Consider the following 27,425-nt stretch of genomic DNA (forward strand, 5'->3'; position numbering starts at 1 on the left):
TTCACAAACAATAGCAATGGAAACTTCATTTTGATGTTATGAGGTCTCAAAGCTTGAATAGTTTTTGCCACCAACTCCACATAAATCTTTGAATTTTGTTTTACTTTTTACATATGTGTGATGAAATACATATATATTTTCTTTCTAATAGTGCATATTGTACCATATTCCGTGTGAAAAACCTGTATACAATTTAGAGAGTAACTAAAGTATAAATTATTTTAAAAACCTCCTTTTATTTGTGTTTATTTTAAAACATTAAATTTATTTCTAAATTATGAATAGGTTCATATAGTTCAAAAATCATAATTATACAAAATGTATTCATTAAAATAATCTAATGGTTGTCCCTGACCCGTAATCCTAAATCCTTTATCCCTTTCATAGGTAAAACCTTTAAAAGTTGAAATAATTTCAGAATTACAGAAGAGTTACAAAAATGCTACACATAATTCCTATATACTCTTACCTAGTTTCCCCTTACATTAACATCTAACATGGAACATTGATCACAACTAAGAAATTAACATTAGTAAAATATTGTCTTTCACTAATGAACTTTCCTTTGTTTCAGAATTCAATTTAGGATCCCACATTGCATTTATGTGACATGTCTCTTTGGTCTTAAGTACTCTATGACAATTCCTTAGGCTCCCTTATCCATGACCCTCATATTTGGAAGAATATTGATTATATGTTTTCTAGAGTGTCCACCAAATGATTTGTGTGATGTTTTCCCATGTCCAGGTAGTGGTTATGGATTATGTGGTAAGAACAGTACAGAAGTGAAGTACTCTTTGGTAATATCATATAGGGGAAGGAGGCATGTCACATAAGTCATTGCTGGTGAGGCTCACCTTGATCACTTGACTAAGGTTGTATCTGCTAGCTTCTCCATGGTACATTTACTATTTTTCTCTTTGTAGTTCCTAATTATTTTGAGAGAGCCACTTTGAGTCTATGCAAATATCCTGTTTCAGAAAATATCTTTTGGTCCACTAATTTTAACATTCATTGCTAGATCTTACCTGGAGCAGTTATCCCTTTGAGATTCTAGTAATAATATCATATTTCTATAATTCCTTCTATCTTTATTAATTGTATTTTTTTCTGAAGAGTTGGTATTTTCCTCCATTTGTTTTATTAATCCATTAATTTATTTATATTAGTATAAGCTCATGAATATTATCTGATTATTTCATTATAATCTAAAAATACCATTATTTATTTTCTTATTCAATTTGTTTCAACTTTGACCATTCATATTGGCTTCTTTGTTTTCAAAAGATGGGGTCTCGCTTTGTTGCCCAAGCTGGTCTTGAACTCCTGGGCTGAAGGGATCTTCCCACTTCAGCCTTCTAAGTATCTGGGACTACAGGTGCACACCGTTGTGCCCAGATAGATTGGGTCCTGTGTGTTTTTTATATGCTCCATTCTTTTGTTTCCCCTCTTCTCTCCCTTATTTTTTAAGTGCTTTCTTTTTTCTGTCATCAGAAATACTTCAGACTTCTCCTTAATTTTTCTTACCCTCATCCTGGAGACAAGTAGACCTCCAAGGAACCCTGTCTTTTTAATTGAAAAATAATATTCATAGATCTAAATCTGGATGCCACTGATATTTGTTACTACTGGGATGCTGCTGCTTTTGGCTTTCTCAGTAGATAGAGATAAAAAATACATATGTATAAAAAGTCATGCTTATACACATCTGTATTTGTTTCTATGTCTACTTATGTAGATAGATGTGTTTTAAAGAAACCACAATGCCATATTGGTAAGTAGAACTCCTATACAACACCATGGTTCATTTCATCCTTCCTTTTTTGTTGTTTGTAACTTCTTTCATTGACAGTGAGAAACCTGGTTCTCATTATATTGTAATATATTTACTTGCTTGCTCAACCCTAATACACAGAGTAGTTTCAGATTTCTAGCTCCTTCCCCTGTGAGAAACAAATTTATCAACTAAAGTTTATGTCTGTAGATACTTCTTTTTTGTCCTTAGCCTTGCATTATTAAGCCAAAGCATTTTCTAAAGTTACGGAGATCACCATCTTTCTTTCCATCTTCTTCATTGTGGTTATCTAATTCATCTGTAATACAGTTAAATTCATTTGTCACAGTCTGCCTTCTGTCTTTTCCCTCATATTGTTGCAGTCTTTCTGCTCCTTAGCTCAGCTAGGTCCGAGTTCTTGTCACACAACCAGGAAGAATTAGGCACATGGACACTGAAGAGAGAGTGGAGTAGAATTTATTAAGCAAAAGGAAAGCTCTCAGCAAAGAGGGGACACAGAGGGTGGTTCCCCTACTCAAAAGTGGGAAAGTCCCTGGCATGGCTGGGTCTGGGGCCTTTTATGGACTCAGAATGGGGAGTGCATGCTGATTGGTTTGTAAGTATGCAAGAAAGGTTAAAGCAAAAACACCACTCAAAGGAGGGCATGACAGTGTAGAAAAACCAATTAGGAAAGGGTAGTTATATGTAAAATAGGTGAAGGGTGAAGACCAATCAGAGGAAAGTATGCCAAATGGGAAGACAAGTTCTTAATCCAATCTGAGGATTTAACTTGTAGCTTGGCTTTCAGGCTTTAAACTGTCTTTGGCTTGGAGGTGGGGTTCCACTGAGGACCTTCCCCTATCTCTGTAGGCATTTGGCTGCCTCCTGCCACTCTCATTTCCCCCCTCTGCAGAGTACATCTAACTGCCATTACAATAGGGATAAAGACTCATCTTAACTGCCTTCTGCTGACAGAGTGCACTGTTTTGTGACCCACATAATTTAGACCCCATATTTACATTTGGAAGACATTTGTATATTACCAATTATCTTTGAAACCGTTTTTATTTTTCAAAGATTAAAGTCACATGAACTAAAAGACATTATGGCCTTTATTTTTCCTTCCAAGAACATTTCTTCTAAGTGCTTATTTTCTTTAAACCAACTAATTAAAGCTCTTTTTAAATATAAGCATCACATACATAATATATATACAGACAGAAGAAGATCCAGTGTTTATAAGATTTTTCATTTGCCTGTCTCTTAAGTGGATTATTGGCCTCAGGGTGGAGCCCTTCAAAAAGCAGGGCTAGGAAAGCCTGCAGTTTCCAGAGCCTAATCAACAGTAATAGATGGAAGACAAAAACAGATTTGAGAGAGATTTATCCACTTTCAATACCTGGGGTTCCATGAGGAAAACAGAGGTTTTATCTTAAGATGGGATCCATAGCACCTTTTCTATTTTTCCCAGGAGTCCCATGATCTCAGAAGTTATCTTAGGGGCTTTCATGTTTGCACCAAGAATGGCAAAACAAAATGGAGGAAAATAATTCAGTTGACTGAGAAAAAAACCTTCTCCAGAAGAACAAGATCCATGAAGAGAAAAATATTAAGACCTTTTAAATATACCTGTAGCTTGGATGTTTACTTTTGATTAGACTGAGCCCTCTTTAAGAAAAATCCTTTTAAGTCCCTTTTTACCCAACTTTAGTCATCAATATTTTAGTGGTCAATATTTCTGACTTTCGAACTTTATCAAAAGTAACCTCACAGAGGAAACCAACAAGCCTCAACTAAGATTATGACTTAACTAGGAGTGTATGAGGTATTTTTCAAAGAGGGGGTAAGCAGTTTTTACAAAATCTAGACTCTTTAATGGTAGCTCAGAGAAAGGAAGATTTAAGAAAGGAAGGTAGAGGCTGGGCTCCGTGGTTCACGCCTGTAATCCCAGCACTTTGGGAGGCCAAGGTGGGCGGACCACGAGGTCAAGAGATCTAGACCATCCTGGCCAACATGGTGAAACCCTGTCTCTACTAAAAGTACAAATGCCTATAGTCCCAGCCAATCAGGAGGCTGAGGCAGGAGAATCGCTTGAACCTCTGAGGGGGAGGTTTCAGTGAGCCAAGATTGTGCCACTGTACTCCAGCCTTGCAGCAAAGTGAGACTCCATCTCAAAAAAAAAAAATTAAAAAAAAAAAGGGAGCTAGAAGTTGTTCATGGAGGGGAAGAGAATCAGCAAATGGTAAAAGTTACACAGATATTAACCAGAAAGTACTCATTCCCTAAGCTGGGATTGAACCTGGGGCACCGTTGTAAAATGGCAGACACCAAAAGAAAGTACTGCCACGTGGTAACAAAGTTAAACTCCCCCAAATTTAAAACAAGATGGAGACTTGCAGCAAAGTTTGTTACTGATCAGTTTGTCAGGCTGGCTTCAACAGTAGGATTATGAAGGCCTGCATTCTATCCTAAGGTATCCCTCTGTATGGCAGAACGGTACAGAAAGACACACAAAGCACACCAGATTGGCTAGAGCTTAAGACTAGCCTCACAATTTTTTTTCATTAATCAAAACTTTACGGAGGATATAAACAATGATTTTATCACCCATTGACTGATTTGCACAGGGAAAGGGAGGCCAGAAGTCTGACTGGTAAAAAGCTTTTACCCTTTTGCTGGCATGTCAGGCTTCTAGGTTCCCTTCCCCTAAGTCAAGCAGTTTAAGGTCTGGGAAAATTAACTTTTCCCAGTTTGGTGGATGCATCCAAGGGGAGTGTCCTATGGTATGGGTGTAGCAGGACAAGCAGCAAACAAAACTCCTCAGACACTTAGTTAAAGAAGGAAGGGGTTTATTCGGCTGGGGGCATCCGCAAGACTTCTGTCTCAAGAGCCCAGATCCCCAAGTGAGCAATTCCTGTCCCTTTTAAGGGCTCACAACTCTAAGGGGGTGCACCTGAGAGGGTCGAGATTGATTGAGCAAGCAGGGGGTATGTGACTGGGGGCTGCATGCACCGGTAATTAGATTGGAACAAAATAAGACAGGGATTTTCACAGTGCATTCCTATACAATGTCTGTAATCTATAGATAACAGAACCAATTAGGTCAGGGGTCGATCTTTACTATCAGGCCCAGGGTGCAGTGCTGGGCTGTCTGCCTGTGGATTTCATTTCTGCCTTTTAGTTTTTACTTATTCTTTCTTTGGAGGCAGAAATTGGGCATAAGATGATATGAGGGATAGTCTCCTCCCTTATGAGGACACAATTACCCATCTGCAAAGAGAGGACAGAGGAGGAAAAGGAGAAAGTGTTTTTTTTCAAAGGAGTGTCAGTGATTCAGGAGGCATTTAAATGAAGTACAGACTGAAGATGATTGGTTACCCATCTGGAAAGAGGGGAACAAGGCCTCCCTAAGTCCTTTCTCTTCCTGGAGTATCTGAGGGAGAGAAAGAAGAGGTGTCCCCCTTTCTTTCTTCCATCCTTATATCCCAGTGATATGAGAGTCCTGGTGACCTAGGCAGGGTGCTGCCCATGGGTGCCAATGCAGCTTTCACTCATGTTAACAGGGTGGCCTAGGAGGTGGGAATTATCCACATTCACCCACATGCTTTCCCCCCTGCTATAGATAACCACAGAGGTCCCCAGAGCTCATTTATCCCATGGATACTAGCATGACCTCTATCCCTGAAACAGGGGCTTGGCTTAATCAACAGTAATTAGTCCTGCTCACCTACACTGTGCCCCTTGACTTCTGTTGTCATCTGCCTCTGGATCCCTCAGATCCAGTTTTCCTTACTAGGGCTTCAACCGGGAGCTTGGAATTGAGTTTGGGGCAAGAAGGTAACTCACAAGGGTTCATGAGCTCATTAAGTCCCTGGTGACCCTTGCCAGATTGCAGCCAGCAGTCGGCAGGGCTGCTCCTTCACTGCTTCCTTATCATAATTCAAATGCTAATGTAAAGCTGTGGAGGCCCGTCCTCCTCAAACAAAAGAGAAAAAAGAGAGTCCCATGAATTGGGGCCCTGGCCCCTAGTAAAACACCGTTCAAAAGAAAAAAATTAAGTCTCACATAGAAAAGCTTCCTGTATTTGCATTTGCAGGGCTGTGTTAACTCTTGACATGGTGGAGAAGGGAAAAACAAAAAACAAAAAACAAAAAACAGCTTAAGTGCAGGGCAGGTAAGGTGCCTGGGGAAGAAACCCTCTTGTGCTGTGCAAACTGGTTCCTGCAACAGGAAGAGAAGTTCTTAATTACTGTGTCCTCCTTCTAGTTCAGACTGAGCTGCACTAGGTTAGGAAAGATTCCACGGGTGCGTGGCAGGAGAGGGTGGCTAGAGGGAAACACTGGCCAGCAAGCTGTGTGGGGCCTCTGGGCCCTGAGACCACCCTGGGGCCTGGGCAGTGGCTGTAATACACTCCTGCCCTGCATGGTCATTGGACGTAGTATGTGCACACCGCGGGCATGACCATGCGCCCCAGATGAGAGTGGGGGTAAGTGGGCAGCCACTACTCACCCATCCATCTGCCTCGTGTGCCTGTGGCCATTAGGGTGGGTGGGGTGGGGGATGGGCCTCTAAGAACAGACAGATACCACATTTTTCTGAATCGCATATGTGATGGTTGGGCCAAATGCTCATTCTACTGAGTAATATCCCTGCAGTTTGCAGCAACACCCTTAACGTTGTAAAAGAAGAGATAGAAGCCATTTCACACCATGAAAGAAGGAAGAAAAAATACCCTAGAAAAGTCTGGGAGTCTTGGTCAATGCCCTAATGGGTGGTCAGGAAGGAAGCCAAGTCTAGGGACCTTGTGGCAACATGAGAAGTGGGCTGAGCCAGATGCTTTCAGTTGCCCCAGGACCGTATTCTGGTCTCATGCAATGGATAGACCTCCCTGAAGGGAAACAAAGCCAACATCCCTTTTACCTGAAAGAGAGAGAGAGGTGGTAGGGTCCCATCCTGTCTTCTGTATCTCCGCTATTTGTTTTTAATTGGCTCACCCGAGGTTTGGTGTTTCATCTGCCTTCAGAAAAAAGTCTAAGGAGGAGAAGCCTTGAAAATGAAAGTGAAAGAGGGTTTGGGTCCCTATTTACTCACCCTCCAGGTATCCCTGTACAAGCCGCCAAAATGTTGTGGCGTTTCTGCTCCTTAGCTCAGCTAGATCCAAGTTCTTATCTCACAACTAGGAAGAATTAGGCGCCCCGACACTGGGGTGTGAGTGGAGTAGAATTTATTAAGCAAAAGGAAAGCTCTCAGCAAAGAGGGGAAATGGGGGATGGTTCCCCTACCCAAAAGCAGGAAAGTCCCACATGTGGCTGGGTCTGGGACCTTTTATAAACTCAGAATGGGGAGTGCATGCTGATTGGTTTGTGAATATGCAAAAAAGATTAAAGCAAAGATACCACTCAAAGGTGAGCAGAACAGTGTAGAAAACCCAACTGGGAACGGGTAGGTATATGTAAAATAGGTGAAGGGTGGGGACCAATCAGAGGAAATTGTGCCAAATGGGAAGACAAGTTCTCAATCCAGTCTGAGGATTTAACTTGCAGCTTGGCTTTCAAGCTTTAAACTGTCTCCAGTTTGGAGGTGGGGTTTCTCTGGAGACCCGTCCCTATCTCTCTAGACAATTGACTGCCTCATGCTACTCTCAATATCTTGATTGATTACTTTAAATTTATTTATGTATATTTTATATATTAAAATGCATCGCCATAGTACCATAGAAAGCCATTCCATCATATCAGAAGTTCTGTGCAATTCCACAGATGACTTCTCCCCAACCCCAATCGCTGGTAACTACTGACAACTGTTTTGCTCTCTGCAGTCTTGCCTTTTTCAGAGTGTCATATAAATGGAATTGTACAGTTTGGATCTGCCTTCTTTCACTCAGAAAAATGCATTCAAGTTTGATCCACATTGTTGCATGAATCAATAGTTCATTCTTTCTTTTTGCTGAGTAGTATTCCATTGTATGAATGTACTACAGTTTGTTTTTTATTCATTGGTTGAAAGCCATCTGTGTTGTTTCTAAATTTTGGAAATTGCAAATATAGCTACTATAAGCCATGTGCAGTTTTCTGTGTGAACATAAGTTTCATTTCTCTTGGGTAGATAACTTGGAATAGAATCGCTGGATTGTAGATGTACATTTTATTTTATAATAAACCTGCTAAACAGTTTAGCAAAGTGGTTGTGCCATTTTGCATTTCAACCAACAAGATTTCCAGTTGCTCTGCATATTTGTCAGCATTTAATATTGACAGTGTTTGGGGCAGGCATTATAATGGGTAAATAGTGGTATCTTACAGTGACTTAATTTGCATTTACCTGATGGTTAGTTACACTGACATTGTTTCATATGCTTTTATGTCATCTATTTACCTTTTTTGATGAAGAATCAATCACTTGAGGTGTGCTTTGTGTCTGGCATATATTCTATATTTGTAAGTGTTCCAACTGCTTTTGAAGAAATATATGTTGTACAGTTGTAGAAATAGAATGTTTTCTATGCCATTTAGTTGACCTTGATTAAGTATATTGTTCAAATTTTTCACGGCCTCATTAAATTTTTGACTATTTTACTATTTTATTAGCTAATAAGAAAATTATGTTAAAAACTAAATCTGATTATGGCCTTGTCTAGTATTCCTTTTAGTCCCATCAAATTTTGTTTTGTGTAGTTTGAAGCTATGGTCTTAAGATTCTTTTGTCTTTCTGTTGAACTTAAATACCTTTATCACTTATTTAACAACATAAGTATTTTCTAGCATTCACTCTGTTCATACTGGACAGCAGCCCTTTGTGCTACTGTGAGCATATATTTTAATTCTGCATATTTTATAGGACCTGGAAAACATTATTTTTATATTTTTTCATAGGCTTACACTCTCCTTTGCTTTTCATCCCTTCTTGAAATCTATGCTTTCATTTAGTACCATTTTCATTTAGCCTGAACAGTTTCCTTTATTATTTCTTATGGTTCTGTTCTGCCATCAACAAATCCCTCACCTGTTGTTTGACTGACAGCATCTGCATTTCACCACCAATTTTTAGGATATTAACTCGAGGTACAGAATTACAGGTTGGCAGATTTAAAAAAACTTTTAGCTATGATAAGATGTCATTATATTGCCTCCTGACTTCCATAATTTCTGTCAATAAGTCAACCTCTTGCTTTCTGGTGCTTTCTTTGAAAGTTAGTGTCTCTTTTCTTTTCTTTTTTTTTTTTTTTTTGAGAAAGAGTCTCGCTCTGTCGCCCAGGCTGGAGTGTGCAGTGGCCAGATCTCAGCTCACGAGTAGCTGGGACTACAGGAACCCACCACCACGGCCGGCTAATTTTTTGTATATTTTTTAGTAGAGACAGGGTTTCACCGTGTTTGCCAGGATGGTCTCGATCTCCTGACCTCGTGATCCACCCGTCTCGGCCTCCCAAAGTGCTGGGATTACAGGCTTGAGCCACCGCTCCCGGCCAAAAGTTAGTGTCTCTTTCTCTAGCAGTTTTATGAATTTTTTAATTTGTCATTTTTTTTAATTTTTAATTTTTTACCAGTTTTATCATTATGTTCTTAGCTATGGCTTTCTGAGTGTTTATTCTGGCTAGAGTTTTTGGAGTTTCTTCAGTGCTGTTTGTTTGATGTATTCACTATGTCTGGAAATTTTTGGATATTATTTTTCCAAGTACTTTTTCTTTCCCATTCTCTTGCTGTGCATGTATTTTATATTATCTGATTCAGTCTCACTCTTACATTCTTTTTTTTTTCTTTCCACTTTTCTTCTCTCAATGCTTCAGTTTATACTTTTTGAAATTATTTTGTAATTATTTTCATTACTTTGTGAGGTTACTAATCTTGTCTTTTTCTTTGTCTGGTGAGCTAATGCATCCATCCAGTAAGTACTTAATATCAGATACTATATGTTTATTTCAAGAGTGCTTATTTGACTTTGTTTTTAAAGATTTCCATTAACTGTTGAAATGTTCTACCTTTCTATCCATTTAGATTATTTTTCTTTATTTTCCTTAGCATATTAATAATAGTTATAGATGCTTCCTGACTTAGGATGGAGTTACAAACTGGTAAAATATCGTAACTTGAAAATACATTTAATACACCTAACCTACCAAACCTTGTAGCTTAGCCTAGCCTACCCACCTTAAACATGCTTGGAACACTTACAGTGCCACATGTTGCTAGCTCAGGAAAAGATCAAAATTCAAAATTCAAAGTACAGTTTCTACTGAATGGATGTTACTTTCACACCATTTAAAGTTGAAAAATCATATGTTGACCCGCCATAAGTCAGAGACTGTCTGTATTTTTTTTTTTTTTTTTTTTTTTTTTTTTTTTTTGGAGACGGAGTCTCTATCACCCAGGCTGGAGTGCTGTGGCACGATCTCTGCTCATTGCAAGCTCCGACTCCCGGGTTCACGCCATTCTCCTGCCTCAGCCTCCTGAGTAGCTGGGACTACAGGCGCCCACCACCACGCCCGGCTAATTTTTTGTATTTTTAGTAGAGATGGGGTTTCATCGTGTTAGCCAGGATGGTCTCGATCTCCTGACCTCGTGTTCCCCCTTCTCGGCCTCCCAAAGTGCTGGGATTACAGGCGTGAGCCACTGCGCCCAGCGGACTGTCTGTATTTTAAAGTCCTTTCATGCCAACTCCAATATCTATATTATGTATGGATTGGATTTATTTATATTGTTAGGTTTTTTAAATTATTGATCAATTTTACTGCCACAATGCATATATCATACTTTTTATTGTAATCAGATATTGTATATACAAGGGCTGTAGAGACTTCAAATATTACTTTGCCCAGACAGTATTCAATGTTTCCTCTGTCAGGAAGAATGTATGAAAAGCTGACTATATCAACCAGTGAGAGATTGAGCTGAGTCAAAGTTGATTTGTAATTAGACTCAGTCCATCTGTGATTCATCCTGTTCTTTGGGCCTTGCTTTTGATTGACAGCCTGGAAGGTCTCTGTCTCCTCAATCCTGAAATACTGCAGAAGATTCTTCACTGCTTTCAGAAATTTGAGCTTTACTCTTGTACATTTCCCCCACTGAGGTTGAAAATCTTGCAAATTGCTTGAAGGGAAGACCAGTCATATATTTGACATAGGCTCCTTCTCTCTATGGGGACTTTTTCTTCTAACCACTCCAAGACTGTGAAAGATTTGATTTGCCTATTAGAATTTCCTTACCCAATCCCCTAGTCTCCTGTTTAGTTGCAACACAGATCAAATGTTCACATATCACACTGGACCCAACAATCATTGAAAGCTCTGCTTGTTTCCCTTTTCCCCAGTACAATCTCTTTGCCTGGACCAAATCCAGTCCACAATCTGTTCCCAGAATCAGCAAATACCTTAAGGAAATAAAACAGGCAGTAATCATTTACTCAACTAAAAAATGCATTTCCTTTTGCAGAATTTTATTTATCCAATTATTCTTGCTTACACACTCTTCAAAGTTTTTAAAATATGATTTTTTTACATTTATAGCTTTTTCAGTTGTTATTTTGGTAATGTTCACCTTTCACGACATCCTACATTTACTCAGAAACAGAACCCATTTCTCAGAATTTCTTAAAGTGGATCTCATTCAGATTAGTTTCTAAGATATAATTGAAGCTGCAAGATGTAAAGTCAAAAGGTGTTAATGGCTATGTTTTAACAACATGAGAAAAGCCCGTCCACAGTGAAATAGATGAAAGAAATCTACCTGCAGACAGCAACCAACAGAAAAATAAGAGAGTTCTACTTGGGTTCCAGAATGCTGGTTTTTCCCAAGGTGCAGCTGCATTGCTACTTTGTCCAAAACTTGGTGGTTCAATTCCTTTTTTGACTCTAGGGAGCCCCAATCTCCTTGAAATAAATTCCTGTCTTTTGTTTTTAGGTTGATTAAGTTGGTTTTCCATCACTTGTAATAAAAGTCTTAGTTAATATTATCATATTATTAAATAGGTCAACACAAATCGTAACGTTGTTACTGTCATTCTTTTAGGCTTTTCTGCTTACTGTTTACTCTAGATTTCCTGGCTCAATTTGCAATAAAGATGATAAATGTGGCATCTTGCCGCATTCAACATGCTTATCTGACATAGTTTCTCATCCATTTCTTATATCTTCAGGGGTCTTGGAAAACATATAGCCAAACATATTAGAACTGTATATTTGGCAAGAAGAAATAAGATCTGAATGAGGCTTAGGAGGAACTCTGCCATACATAAAGTGCAAAAGTTTTAGAACATTGGAACTTAAGATTTGTTTTTGCTTATGTTCTTGGTTTTTGCCTTGTTCTTAGTAACTGAACATGCTACACCAGGGATTTTTGGCAAATATGTTCTTTAAATAACTTTATTCAAATAATTGTATCACCAGGGATAGGTCTCTTTATCTTTGATGAGTTCCTGATACATAGGGGGGAAAAGTCAGTTAAGTTCAACACACTACGAAAAAAGAAAAGCAATTCAATTTGTGTAGGTTATTTTTGTAACTGATATTGAAACTAACATGGTTAAATATGGAGAAAAGGGGATATCGCTGTATTTAATACATTACATTCTTACAATTTTAAAAAAGGTTTAATTCATTATTTATTTCAACGTGTATATTTATGGGCCTGACAGGGCCTGGGGAAACTGTTAATGATAAAGAAAAAGATAATGAGAAGGAAGGGAGAAAAACAAGAATGGAATTTAACATAGCAAAAATTAAAGCACACCCTGAATATAATTATGCCAAAACTGATTTGGGTAACAGCTTAGCTTGATTTCTTTTTGGGCTGTGGACATCAAACTGTGTAAAATATGATCACCTATCAACAATACTTTTGGAATGATGATTAGCTAGCTACACATAATCACGGTGCCCAGTTTTCTACCTGATTTTTACCACAATCACCCCCAACCTCCAATCCTTACCTTCACCCCCACCTAAAAATGTGAAGGCATCTAAACGAAGATTACTATGGAGACTTACATAGCTATGAGCAATGACGTCATCTCACAGGCAGAAGGAAACGAAGTCACGGTCAGGTGAGTAAAATGGGTGGCTATGCTGAGTGGCATGGCGATCCAGTGTAGAATATTGGTCAATGGTTGTAACTTGAAATTAGAGACTTGAACTTGAAAATTGATTCTATCACTTACCAGCTGTGTGACATTGGCAAAATTACTTAAATTCTCTAAGCCTCAACTTCTTTTTTTTTTTTTTTGAGACGGAGTCTCGCTCTGTCATCCTGTCGCCCAGGCTGGAGTGCAGTGGCCGGATCTCTGCTCACTGCAAGCTCCACCTCCGGGGTTCACGCCATTCTCCTGCCTCAGCCTCCCGAGTGGCTGGGACTACAGGCGCCCGCGACCGCGCCCGGCTAGCTTTTTTTGTATTTTTTTTAGGAGAGATGGGGTTTCACCAGTCCTGGGGGTTTAGCCAGGATGGTCTCAATCTCCTGACCTTGTGATCTGCCCGTCTCAGCCTCCCAAAATGCTGGGATTCCAGGCTTGAGCCACCGCGCCCGGCCAGCCTCAACTTCTTTATCCAGAAAATGAGAATGATAATGACAACTAGTGTTATATAAGAAATAAATGTAAGAATGTATGTGGAATACATAGCATATGGCTTAGTACACTGCACTCAGTAAAGGATGATTCTTATTCATGAATGACAGCTAAAGAAGCAATAAAGCACTAGAGAGTGATGTCATTTTTCCTGTTTGAAAATAAGAATTTTGCTTTTCTTTGGCTAAGTAAGAGTTTTGCCTGTTCTTTATTTCTTTGAAAAGAAAGACTTCACATTTCTATTGCTTCATCACTTAGACTGAAAGACAACTTCACCATCAAATTCTTTGGTTTGGTTTTTCAAGAGAGACTTCATTTTGAACAGAGCTGCTTAATTACACTGCCAACTTAAAAAAGCAAGTTGTTTCTAAGTTTGGTGGATTTATTGGCATTGTTTTTTCATTCAGATATTTCTCATTGCCAAATCTCACTCTGTCCAAGAAAAAAATAATTCAGCATACCATACTCTATGTAACCTCTACTTACACTACTTCATAGTAGCTGTAAGAAAGAATTTTTTTTTTTTAAGACCTATGTCTTCAGCCAGGAAATATGTGATTAGAACTTAATTGAGAGCTGGCTTTTCTAGTTGGAACCGGGCTATCTTTGAACCAGTAGTAAATTACTTGTTGAAAGTATCTGTTCAAAATAGCAAAGTGTTTATTCATATGGAGATAGGTATTAAAAAATGTCTAAGTTGTATATATTTGCTCTAAGTTTTGTTTGCATTCTTCATTAAATAGAAATATGACTTACATAATGTTTGTATCCATATATAGACACATAGCAGAACTAACCAATTCTTAAGGATTAAGTTACACCAATCTAACATTTAGGGAATAAAGCACTTGCCTTCATTATTTGGTAAGACCTCAAAATTTCTAATAAAACAGACAATGTAAATACCATGACACAAATATCAGGTGAAAGGCCTAATGTGAGGGCCAATGAATATGGGAAGGGATCTGGGCCTCATATGGTTTGGAAATCCTCAGAATTTGTCCACAAAAATTACATGTATATCTATGTGTGTAAATGGTCATTTATCTGAACATTTTCATAGTTTCATCAAGGAAGACACAAAGGATGGTAAGAACCAAGGCATTGGGTGGACCTGATACTTTCATTGCCACCAGTCAATTCTTTAAGGAATAGTTACTGGAGGAAGTATAAGATAAACCTAGAAATGGGCTACCAGCACACATTAGGATGGTGCACACATGAGCTGGTGGTCTCCTGCTGCCCGTTTCAGAGGTGGATATGGCTGGTCATAGATGGAGGAAGCAGAATTTGAAAGAAGCAACATGGCAGACCTCCACACCAGATTTCTCAAGCGGTGGGATGTCGAGTGTGGGGTTGTATTTTCCTGTATCAAAGGAGAAAAGTGACAGAAGCATGAGTGTTCTAACGTTTTTATTTCAGCAAAGCAAAGATAAAATCAGGACTTTCTTTGCTCCTGGGCCTGGACCTCTTTTAAGAGTTACTCTCTGGATGGAAGACTCTAGGGATGCTGAAAGCAAGACTCAGAGGCCCCAGGCAAGAGAGCTGGCTAGGGCTGACTAGGGTTAGCTGACTGCTAGCTTGCATAGAGTTGAATTGCAATAAGTTCTGTGAGATGTGTCTTATGGTTGCTCTAGGCAGAGTATGTTTCTCTAGACAGTGTCCAGTCTAGTTAGCGCTGCGCTTTAAACTTCCCAGCCTGCGCCTCGAATTTTGCTGCTGCAGTAGTAGGACCACATCTTTCTAGCATGGGACAAGGCTCCTCGAGGATTCATTTTTCTTTGGTTCCTCCGCAGCAGCTCACCGCTAGGATCTGGCTTTGTGTCGGCTCACAGAATTCATTTCAGTTCCAGAGTTATTCTCCACTTACTTATTCTCCACTTACTCAGCTTCTGCTGAACGTACACGTGCGTGGAATTGATAAGGGGACCACATTAATTCGCAGTTTTAGTGCCCGGTAGTCAAACCGGAGCTTATTTCTACTCAACTAAGTTTTGCTGCGCTTAATCCATCTCCACCATTTCCCTCCGCTACTGATTCCCTCCCTGCTCCTCCCCTGTCTGCTGAATTTCCCCCAAAAACTTGCCGGGAGGTTCCTTCTAGCGCCGCTGGGGACTGCAGAGCTGGCGCTTGGACCTTACCCAGCGGCCCCTACTCCGAAGGAGTGACCCAGGCACAGGCGACTTTAGAGGGTCTCTTTCTCTCTTGGGTGTTTCACACACATGCGCCTCTGTGCAAACACCTATGTTTTATGTGTTTTAAAGTGAAAAGGGAATACTTGAAATGCGGAAGTCAGGTTAAGGAAATTGGGTTCTTCACTGAACTCTGCCAAGATCCGGTCAATATGATGGCGGTGTGTGTTTATGCAGCTCTTTACCAAAGAGGGTAAAATCAAACTCTGCCCACAAGTGGCGGATTCCTCTGGGAGTCTGGGACTCTGCGAAGCAGTGGAGGCATGGCTGGAGAAAGCCACAGGTCCCCAAACCGCTAAAGCCAAAAACCGTGTGGGGAACAAGTTTTGTTTTGTTTTGTTTCTCTTCCCATGCTCCTGAGCAGAAATTAAAAGAGGAAAGGTCGCATGGAGCTGGTTACATTCCTATCGGCCTTCCCCCGCTTCCCATCCGTTTAACAGTTCTCTCTAATCGTTTCCAGTTCTCCTAGGATAACGGGAAAATTGTTTCCTGGCACCCCGCACTCCCACAGGACACACCCGCAATCGTGCACACTTTTGATCCATCCTGGCCAAGGCCCCCACCTAGCGGTTTAAACTCGCCGGCTTTGCTTCCCTCTCCTATGGTTTCTAAGTGAGCGCTGCAGTTTGCAAAAATAATTGTTTATCTAGGTGGATGGGGTGGGAGGATGGGAAGGATCCCCTAAAATGTGGTGAAAATGAGACTTAAGGTTAGTGGCAAAATGCTAGGTGCTAGGACTGGAGGAGAAAAAGAGAGAAGGCAGTGCTTTTATCCTCAGGATGGCTGCTGCAGCCCAGAACGCATCTAGAGGACGTCCTTGAAGAGCTGCTACCTTAGTTAAAGGAGTACCCTCACTCTCAATGCATGGATATGTGTGTGTGTGTGTGTGTGTGTGTGTGTGTTCATAACACTTACACTACAGAAAAGTATAAGTATTAATTATTTACTTGTTCATGTAGTTATTGTCTGTCTCTTCTACAATGTAAACTGCTGGAAAAGAGGGTCTGAGTCTACTCCCACTGGCCTCCATACCTCTGGAGCCTACAAAAATACTCAGCATAGAGTAGGCACTCTATTTTTTGCCTGCCTGCCTGGTTTAGAGAACCGGGAATTAAGGGAACTTGGGTTTCTGCTTTATTGCGTTGGGGAAAAAGCTCTTCTTTCAAAGAATCTTAATTACTCTTCCTCTAAAACTGGGTGGAGGGATCAGATCAGATAACCTTAAGTTCTGACACAGAATGATTCTCTTTAAAATATATGTGCGCTTAATCAGATGAGTTCAATTACAATGCAGTTTTTATTAGATACACTCTAGGTGCCAAAGATGGATCTAGGCTCTAGGAATTCGTAGTGGGGATCGTTTAATCCTTCGAGCTGAAAATACCTTGTCCTTTCCTGGAGCTTTTCTTCACACTTTCTGATTTGCATTTCTACGCTACATTTATTTCTGTTGAGGTTAGAGGAGAAACTGAGGACAGGGGATCGGTCCCTGGTCATGAGACCTTGGTACTGGTATTGCATGCTGCAGCTTATGGCTGACATCCCCACATACTAGTTGAAGGCAAAGGAGACACACAAGACGGTGCTGTTGATGGTTCCAGTCCTCCCCGCCGCGGTATCCCCCTTTTTTCTTGAATTCTGATGGCCTCCTTTCTAGGTGGGCTCTTGGAAGGAACATGCTCACTGGCAACTGTTTTCCAGAGGCACTGAAGCACTGAGCAGCTGGAACAGGAGGGTGGAGCAGAAGGTTTAATTTCACGTACAGTTGGCTTCTGTTTGTGATACTTCTACATTTTCTCAGATAGCTTTTTCTTTTTCCCTGTTGACTCACAGTTGAGTGAAAAACACAAATTGCTAAAACTTGATGAAAAAATAGTTTTTATTGTATCAGGAGTTGAGGACGACATGAAGCCAGAGGCTCAAAGTACAAAATGCAAACATTGGGTCCTCTACCGAGATATTACTGATGCCTGCCTCCTAATCTGGGTGTGGCCCTCAGGGCTGGATATGATTTTAGAGCGGAGAGGTCAGAGACCAGGGCTTCTCCGCCTAAAACTGGCCTTCTAGGGTGGGAGTGGTAGGCGGGAGCCTAGGACCAGACTCCTGGACTAAGCCTGGGATCGTGGCTAAGGACATGGGTCTCACTGGAGGTCAGCGCAGCAAGCTCCGATGTCCGCAGAGGCGAGAACAGGACGCTCTCCTCCCCTGGCCAGAAATGCGGCTCCAGGTTGTCAGGGCTGGGAGGGGGCCCGGGGTGGGAAGCGGTGAGATAGGGCGGTAGGACCCGGCGGGAGCTTCCTTGGCCAGGAAGGGAACGGGGCGGGAGGAAAAGAGGGAGGGAGAGAGAAAAAGAGAAGGTGATCGCGAGCGGGCGTCAGCACTCGCCGCGCCGCACGAGTTGCACTGCTCTGGCGGACCGGACCTGGACTCTATATAAGGAGCCCATCTGCTCCGTAGCTCGCACGCTCCTCCCGGGCTGGCGCACGCCGCGTCCCTCCAGCTTCCCCAGACACCTGCCCCTTCCCCGTGTGCCGCGCCAGGTCCTCCAGACCCGCGCACCCAGTGGCATGGCTCCGAGTGGTTCCCGTGGGACCGAGGTGGCGGTGGTGGCCGTGCGGCCCGAGCAGCCGCAACTCCAGCCCCATTGTCCCCCCTTTTATGGCTCCGTCTCCGCGGGGCCGCTCGTCCGAGTGGCCAGAGAGTGAAAAGAGAGGGAGGGCAGAGCTCCGGCGCGAGGCGCGGCTCAGCGCTGCTCCTAGACTTCACCGCACCCAGCTCTGGCGGCCGCTGCAGCCTCAAAAAAGTGCCCCAGCTTGGGGCGAGGGGCGGGAATGCAAGATCGGGACCTCTCGCTGGCCTGCAAGCTTTGGTCTCTACACCTAGGAAACTCCTGTGGGCAAAGTCTGCAGATCCAAGAGCGTCCAGGTTAGGAGACGCTCAGCCTCAAGCAACTGGGGTAAGCCAGATCCCATTTGGTCAAAGCCTTCTCCTCAAGCAGTACTTCACCCTCCGGCACTAGACGCCTCCAGGGAGCTGGAGCGGAGCAGGGCTCGGTGGGCCAGTTCTTAGCAACCCAGGGCTAAGACCCGGTATGGAGAGGAACAACCACAGACGCGGCGGCTTTGCCAGGCGCTCTGGAAGTGCAGGGGACGCGCCCGCCTGCCTCGGCTGCCGCACCCATGACCTCTAGTTTCAGCCGTGAACCTGGGCGGAGGAATAATTGAGGAACTCACGGAACTATCAACTGGGGACAAACCTGCGATCGCCACGGTCCTTCCGCCCTCTCCTTCGTCCGCTCCATGCAAAAGAGCTGCGCTCTGGGGCTGGGGCGAGAACCATGGAGGAACGGGGTGCTCAGTGCGCTCCACCGCCGCCCGCGGGCTCCGAGACCTGGGCTCCTCAAGCCAACCTATCCTCTGCTCCCTCCCAAAACTGCAGCACCAAGGACTATATTTACCAGGACTCCATCGCCCTACCCTGGAAAGTACTGCTGGTTATGCTACTGGCGCTCATCACCTTGGCCACCACGCTCTCCAATGCCTTTGTGATTGCCACAGTGTACCGGACCCGGAAGCTGCACACCCCGGCTAACTACCTGATCGCCTCTCTGGCGGTCACCGACCTGCTCGTGTCCATCCTGGTGATGCCCGTCAGCACCATGTACACTGTCACCGGCCGCTGGACACTGGGCCAGGTGGTCTGTGACTTCTGGCTGTCGTCGGACATCACCTGTTGCACTGCCTCCATCCTGCACCTCTGTGTCATCGCCCTGGACCGCTACTGGGCCATCACGGACGCTGTGGAGTACTCAGCTAAAAGGACTCCCAAGAGGGCGGCGGTCATGATCGCGCTGGTGTGGGTCTTCTCCATCTCTATCTCGCTGCCGCCCTTCTTCTGGCGTCAGGCCAAGGCCGAAGAGGAGGTGTCGGACTGCGTGGTGAACACCGACCACATCCTCTACACGGTCTACTCCACGGTGGGTGCTTTCTACTTTCCCACCCTGCTCCTCATCGCCCTCTATGGCCGCATCTACGTGGAAGCCCGCTCCCGGATTTTGAAACAGACGCCCAACAGGACCGGCAAGCGCTTGACCCGAGCCCAGCTGATAACGGACTCTCCTGGGTCCACGTCCTCGGTCACCTCTATTAACTCGCGGGTTCCCGACGTGCCCAGCGAATCCGGGTCTCCTGTGTACGTGAACCAAGTCAAAGTGCGAGTCTCCGACGCCCTGCTGGAAAGGAAGAAACTCATGGCCGCTAGGGAGCGCAAAGCCACCAAGACCCTGGGGATCATTTTGGGAGCCTTTATTGTGTGTTGGCTGCCCTTCTTCATCATCTCCCTAGTGCTGCCTATCTGCAAAGATGCCTGCTGGTTCCACCTAGCCATCTTTGACTTCTTCACCTGGCTGGGCTATCTCAACTCCCTCATTAATCCCATAATCTATACCATGTCCAATGAGGACTTTAAACAAGCGTTCCATAAACTGATACGTTTTAAGTGCACGAGTTGACTTGCCAATTGCAGTGGGGTCGCCTAAGCGACCTTTGGGGACCAAGTTGTGTCTGGTTCCACAGGTAGGTCGAATCTTCTTTCGCGGTTACTGGGTCCCAGCGAGGCTGTCTCTCCTGGGCAAGGGCAATGGATCCTGAGAAGCCAGGATAGTCCTGAGAGAGAGCTCTGAAAGGAGAAGTGTTGAAACTAAACGTAGAGCTTCCCTGCCCAGGAGGAGGCTCACTTCCTCCCCCTCAAGCCTCGGGCTCAGCACTGACCCCTGCGGCAGCCAATCCCAAAGGGGATTGCAACTTTTAAAAATTGATTATGGAAGGGGATCCCTGCCCTGCTTTGGTATCATGGATAATGCCCACTAGAACCAGTGTATTTGTAATTGTTGTCTGAAGCTTGTCTGAGACAGATCTACATACAGCCTGGCAGTACTTGAACTAGACGCTTAATGCCCTGTGTTTTTGGGGAGAACTTTGTGTTACAGCTTAATTTAAGAACAGTTACTTTGGCATCATTCAGTCTTCAGTTTTTGTCTATTTAAACTTGGTTGGAGAAACTTGTGGATTTGGTGCTTCAAACCCTATGTGTGACTTGGATGGCGCAGAGAAACCTTGAAGAGTTAACAGCAAAATTCTGATGCTGAGATCTCTATTTTTATTATACTTGAAACTATATGGGGGTGGGTGGGTGGGAATGGGAGATGAGAGTGTTAAACTGAGAATCAACACCTATGATTGTTTGTTTTCTGCAGATTTGTAATTTTGTAATTCTTGTTTAGCGATGATCAAACCACAGCTCTAACAAACAAACCATTATGTGTGCTAGTGCCAAAGTCTGCAGACTGCTTTTTTTTCTCTCCTAATTTCATGTACCTGTCACTTTACACATTTAAATCCCCAGAAATGAAGGGTATGATGGGTGACTCAGCCCACACTGCTGCTATATTTCTTACTAATGCAATTGGTAAAACCGATTAGTATTGGAGATATATTGTTCCTTAACAAGAAAAGTGTCTTTATTTCTTATCCAATTGAGTGAGATGTGAAGGAGACTGATGACATGGGACTAGTTCTTACACAATTGAGGAATGGGGTGGGGGTAATAGAAGGATGTATATTTTGACTTGTAAAAAAATCTTAAAATGCATGAGACTTTTATCTGATAGTCATTTGCACTCTCCTTCCCATCTGTGATTCCTTGTGTGCTAACATATAAGGAAACCAAGAGAACTATCTCCCTTCTTCAGAAACCTTTAAAATACAGTAAGGGCTCTAAAAACGATATTGGAAAGAAAATAAACTTGTTTCTTTTTCCATTGTTGCTGTTATTGAAGTTTGGGCAGGAGAAAAGATTGCTAGAAAATGACATACAAGAACTTTAGAAAAGCTTAGTGAAGCTAAAATTGAGGCCTTTTTTTTTTTTCTTTTTTCTTTTTTTTTTTCTTAACTTGCAGAACCAAACCTCAGACTTACTAAACAATCAGGAAACTGGCAAGCTTTTGACCTTTGTATATTCGTTACCAACCTGATATCTCAATGAATGTAATATCTGGAATACTTTAAATTTATCAATCTTTACAAATTTCAAGAATACTTAGTTATTTCAAATTTCCTCTGAGAGCTCCCTAATACAGGATAAAGTCATGCAATAAAATATGAAAAAAATGTATATTTTAATAAGAAGTAGCCCTGAGGGATTATCTGCATGAAAAAAAATGTATATGCACAGCATTTAACATGCCAAAGAAAATTCACACTCCTTTTCTCAGAAGGCATTCTGCAGTTGATACCTTTTGTCTGCAGAAGCAAATTGTCTTTGTGAAATGGATTCACTCCTTGCTTGAAGCTCCCCAGTCCTGTTTGTCAGACAATAAATGTATTGAACTGAAGCACACTGCTTGCCTACTGTGCAGACCTTCACCTTGGGTAATCACTCTTGAAAATATACTATTCAAAGATTCACACATAAGCTAACTAAAAAGGGGAATTTTGATCAATATTTATACCTGTCACTGGTGTGAGAGAAAATTTTAGGCATTAGATATGCCTGTACTTCTGCTGGATCCCCAAGTTTGTTTGTTTGTTTTTTGTGACATTTCTCCTATGGAGGAATGTGCATAGAGCATGGTGTTTGTTTTTATGTTATTAATACTGTGGTCTTCTGTTTATACAGCTGTATTTTCTTTGGTCCTAAAAGGCAATTAAGTCAACTTCTAAGAGCCTTAGGGGGAAACATTAATTGAAACAAATAGCCACTTACAAATGATTTCTTTGTAGGGTACCTGTATTGATGGTGTCCTCACATTAACAAAACACAATCAGTTTAGTTGAATGGGTTGTTTGCCATTTTGTAGATTAACCACCTAAATTATTGCTTGACTATTTGGCTGTATTGCCTGGATTTGGGGCATATTGTATGAAATAGAAGCTTGCAAACCCTTATAGTTATAAGAGATATAGAATCATCATTCAGCATTGCACATGATTATGCAAAGTGTATTATTCATCCCAGGGGTATGTAGTTAAGACTGTTAAGCTCCTTTTCAGTTACTGCTGCCTATAGCATAGTTTATTTCATAAACTAGACACACGGCTTTTTTGCAGAACATAAAGCGGGAGATGGAAATGTTTAACTTACATAGCAATGAAAATATATTTTCATTGGCTATGGTAACAAACAACATTTTCCATATTGTTTAATTGCACAAATTTTCACAGAAATATATGAATGTATACTCATTCAATAATACCAATATTGTCTTGTGTTTCTAGGAATTTTAGCGTTTCCTTTGAAAAATGGACACTACACCTATGAATGAATGTTTATTGAGTTCAACAAATTTTCTAAAGAACAATATTCTTAATTTTTCGTCTCTATTATCTTAGTTTTGTCTTCTTTAACCAGGAAACCCTGAGAAGATTATAATTCACTGAAGCAGTAAAATATCAGATTATGTGTATTTGATGGAGTTGCTGTGACTGAAAATTGCCTTTGATATTCCACCTTTCAGGAAATGTATCATTGGAAATGAAATTTAGGAAAATAAATAAAAGTCCTTTTGTGTTCTAAAAAGTGTCGGGTAGTAGTTCTATTATTATGGAAAAATTGGTTCCTTGGATTCTGGGGTTGTGTTTAGGAGTCTGAGCCTTCACTAGAGAATGATTAATAGTAAATGATACTGTGGCTGACTGATACGTGCTGCCATGACTTGGGGGATTTAGTTTATATCTGAAGGAAGAATTTGAAAGGAAAGAAATGGATTGTGCTTTCATATTCTGCAAAGAGAGAGGGTTAGATCCACTATCACAAGAGTTTTCCAGATTAGTTTTCAGAGGAGACCTTTAGTCTCTAGGCTAGGCAGTCAGATTCCAAGGGCTGTCTGGTGCTTAAAATACAGAAGGAGGAACTGGGTTAGAAGAAGACTTCAGAGAAGTAGACTGACCTATCTTAAGACCAGTAAAGTAGGCAGAAAGGTAGCTTTTGTAGTCAGTCCTAGGTTTGAATTGCAAATAAAGTATGTTAGAACTATGTGGTTCTTCTTCTCAAATACCATCTACCTACAAGTTGATGTAAAGTCTTAGAACCTATACACGTAAAGCACTTATTGAGATGCGTGACACTTTTTTGACTCTCAGCAGATTGGACTTCCTCTTAGTCATTATTTCCCATTGTCTCCTCTGTGGATGCAGAGTGCCTGTAGCACAGAACAGGGGTACTTGGGAGAAGTTGGACTGGAGAAGATCAAACTAGCCTGAATGGGAAAAATTTGGCAAAAACTAGAAGTGGCTGAAGTTTACAGCCTTTTACAACTAATCCCCTATGCAGGTGACATACAACCCAAAGAACCAAAGGGAACATGAAGGATGGTTTGCAGTGGCTCTATTGGCCAAGAAGAAATTGCCAAGTGTTTAATTATTTCTTACAGCGTCCTTTTATTCACTTTTAAACTCTCTTCCTCTTCCTTGTCTAGAGATTTCTGGCTGTCTTTAGAGAATCCAAAGTCCCTGGCCACATCCACATTTTTAATTTGCAGCGCCTCGTTTTTCACTTCTCTGCTTTTTTCTTACCTGTATCAAATCATGATAACCAATAATGATGTCTGTGGTTCTTGTTTTAGCTGTGAAGGGCTGATTAGGTAACTAAGGGTTTTCACATTATATAAAAGGGAATTGTTGAACCAAACGAATGTGTAATTGGTGGGGATAAAAGCTTTCAACTGGGGCGTCTACTCGAGTCTTCTAAAGGAAAGAGGTTAGTAGAGGAAGGGTGGGAGAAGGGAAGTCTGCACTGTTCATCGAAACCCACCCTGGAACAGTCCACCAGGGGGCAGAGTGTCTCTGAGATGTTTAGCAGAAGCAGGCACAGACCACTCAGGATCTCTAAATCCCTCTTCCAGGACATTTTGCAACTGATATTAACGCCTCTAGACTCAGTGAAAACAAAGTTCCATGAGCCAAGGGAGAGGAGGTTTATCGCTGATTAGAAATAGCAGATTTTGCAGAGCTGTAAATTCAGGCAGAGGATCCCCAAATCAAACCTAAAGTTTTTCTCCATATGTGCAAACTCAGTTTTTAAAATTCATCTCTACTCCTGATATAATACTAAAATCTCAGCATTTAAAAACATTGTGACCTTTTATTAATGTGGCACTGAGCGAATCAGAGGTTAGGAGACAATATACCTATTTCAAAATAAGGGGAGCTAATCAGTTACTTAAACATGTTTAACCATTATGATTTTTCTCATCACTGTGTTTTTCTTTTCAAATTTTTTTTGGTTTGAGGTTGATATATCCATGGTTCAAAGGTAGAACACTTGCTGTTTATGATTGAAAGAGATGTTTTTTTGTTTTTTTTTTTTTTTTGCACAGAAGTAAGGTTTATTTATATGTCGGTTTTTCTCAAAAGACAGACCCTGAAGTCTGTGTAATTTTGGCATTTTAAAAACAGGCATATAGAAATGTGAGTACAATCTAATGTTTCACAAAAATAAATTTCAGCATCAGAAAATGGATCACATAAAACGAGAAAACGGGTGAGATTGTATCATTGCCATTCTCCTATAACGTAACTGTTACTCTAGCATTTTCATTGCCCCCAGTGGCGAGTTTTCTATGTGCCATTTCATACATCTGTCAGTTAAATCAGACTTTTAAAGTCAACACTCATATTTTAGGATTATACTAGGATTTTCAGTGCTCCCTGAGAGAGAGCTAGTCCCTGGAATTGAGCCATCTGTCAAAGAGAGTAACTTAACACTATTCCAAGTATGATTTGTAAAAGAAAATGTCCGTTTCTTTTTCACTTATTTGTATGTATCTCAAAAGATCAGAGAAATCCTTTTCAAAACTACTAATGAAAATCCATATGACAAGAATGGTCTTATAATATTTCCTGTACCAAAAGTGAACAGATGGTGATGAGGGGATCCATTTATGGTAAATGCTTTAAAAATCTACACAAGCCTTGCTTAAATGATGTAAGAAGGCATGACTCACATCCTCCCTGACTCTGTGGGAACATTCCACCCATCGGCCTCTGGCTGGTCATCCTATGTAAGGCAAACCAGATTTTGGGATATCTCCCGCTCACAAGTATGGTGACCATATGTGGTGATGGGACAGTAGTGATAGAGCAGTCCACAAATGTTAGGTTCCTTAGCCTGAGAGCTGTGCCCACAGTACTTTTGTAAACACTCCTGCATGTCTCTTCTAAGCCCATTCGCTTAATTCAGTTTGTGACAAAGTCGGTTGACATGCAGATCCCCCTGTGGTTCATTAGTCCGTTTGCTCATTTATCATTGCAATTGGCTCAGGACAGGGGCTGATCTGATTTTCTGGAGAAACAGTTTCATGGCTCTTCATCTTTCCATCCCAGTCTTGCCTAGCCTTAAGGTTCTTGATGGTCACTCTTTTGCCCTGCCCCTCTGGGCTTTCCCATACAATGCTGCATGTTGGGGTAATCACACAATGGGAAGTTGGGAACTAGCTACTGGCCTAAAAGCCTCCAACATATTGGTGGGTATAAAATGCAAGAGAAAAATCTTTGAAGTCAGACAGACCTGATTTTAAATCTAGGTTTTGCTATCATGAGCAAGTTCCTCTGTGACGTAATAATGCAAACCTTGATGTTTGAAGTTAAGAATTAAATAAGATAATGTAATTGTTTTCAACCTTGGCTTCACATTTGATTTGTCAGGGGAGCTTTTAAAAAAAACCTTGCTCAGACCCTGTATGAGATGAATTACATTATATTATTTGCAGTAGGGTCTCATATTCTTATTTTAAAACTTCTCCCTAGGTAAAGCTCTTAGTATAATACTTACCTCGAACAGGATGTATAGGTGTGAAGGGGGACCTTGAATGAATTGAGAAGTCCAATAGTTTTGGTTTTTTACAATGGGGCTTCTCAGAATTTACAATGGGCAAATGAATCACCTGAGAAGTTTGTTACAATGCAGATTCCAATTCAGTAACTGGTCTGTGATGGGGCCTGAGATTCTGCATTCCTAACAGGCTCCAGCAGATGCTGATGATGCTGGTCAATGGATCACACTTTGATTAATAAGGATCTACAGGAAAATATAGCTTAGTTATGCAGCATTGGTCATTGATTTTATATATGTGTGTGTGTATATATATACACACACACATATATAAAATATAATATATATATCTCAACCAAAACAAAAGCAACACATAACTTGCAGATGAAAAAATTTTGCTTTTTAATGTACAATAGGTTGTGTTTTCTCAGCTTGTTTACATGGTATTCATATCTCAGTTTCAGCAGCTGTTAAATGTTTCTCCTTAAATGCTTTCTCCCAGATGCTTTAAATCCTCAATCTACCCTGAAACAAACTACTCACTTCTGGATGTGAATCAGCAAAGCATGACCCTCAGATTCAGGCCTCTGTTTTTACATAATTTCCAACTAAGGACTTTGCCTTTTGTTAAACAAAGGAAATTCATTTAAAAACGAAAGCAAATGATAAAACAACAAAGAAATAACAATTGCTAACATATGGCAAAAGGCACAGCTTCCTTGGTGCTCTATTTCACTTAATAAGCCCACTAGGCTTCCTTTTGTTAATACATATGCATACATACTCCCACATACACATTTATATGTTATATAGATATTTATGTTTTGTAAGCAAGCCACAATTTAATCAAAGCTGAAAGAGGTGTGCTTTCATCCGTTAATTTTATTATTATTGTCTTTTAGAGACGTAATACCTAGAGAAGGGATCCAGCAACTTTTTGATTTTATAGAAAGCCCCTCCTCATTTTAAATTTCCAAAATATTTTGTATTTTTCACAGATAGTAATTTAAATTATTTAATGGGAAATGTTTGTCAGCTTCTTGGCATCTACCCATAAAACCAAAAACTGTTGTTTCCTA

General features: G+C 41.2%; 1 protein-coding gene across 1 annotated transcript in view; it reads left to right on the plus strand.

Moving 5' to 3' along the window:
* The first annotated feature begins 17,908 nt into the window (after nt 1-17,908).
* Nucleotides 17,909-27,425, plus strand: part of LOC105496821 (5-hydroxytryptamine receptor 1B) — a 51,510-nt gene continuing 41,993 nt past the window's right edge. Inside the window, exon 1 of the mRNA XM_011767426.3 lies at nt 17,909-20,093. Within this exon, the coding sequence (XP_011765728.2) occupies nt 18,857-20,029 (1,173 nt within the window). The 5' untranslated portion in view covers nt 17,909-18,856 and the 3' untranslated portion in view covers nt 20,030-20,093. The remainder of the gene's footprint in view (nt 20,094-27,425) is intronic.

This window comes from Macaca nemestrina, chromosome 5 (assembly GCF_043159975.1).
Source record: "Macaca nemestrina isolate mMacNem1 chromosome 5, mMacNem.hap1, whole genome shotgun sequence".
Lineage (NCBI taxonomy): Eukaryota > Metazoa > Chordata > Mammalia > Primates > Cercopithecidae > Macaca > Macaca nemestrina.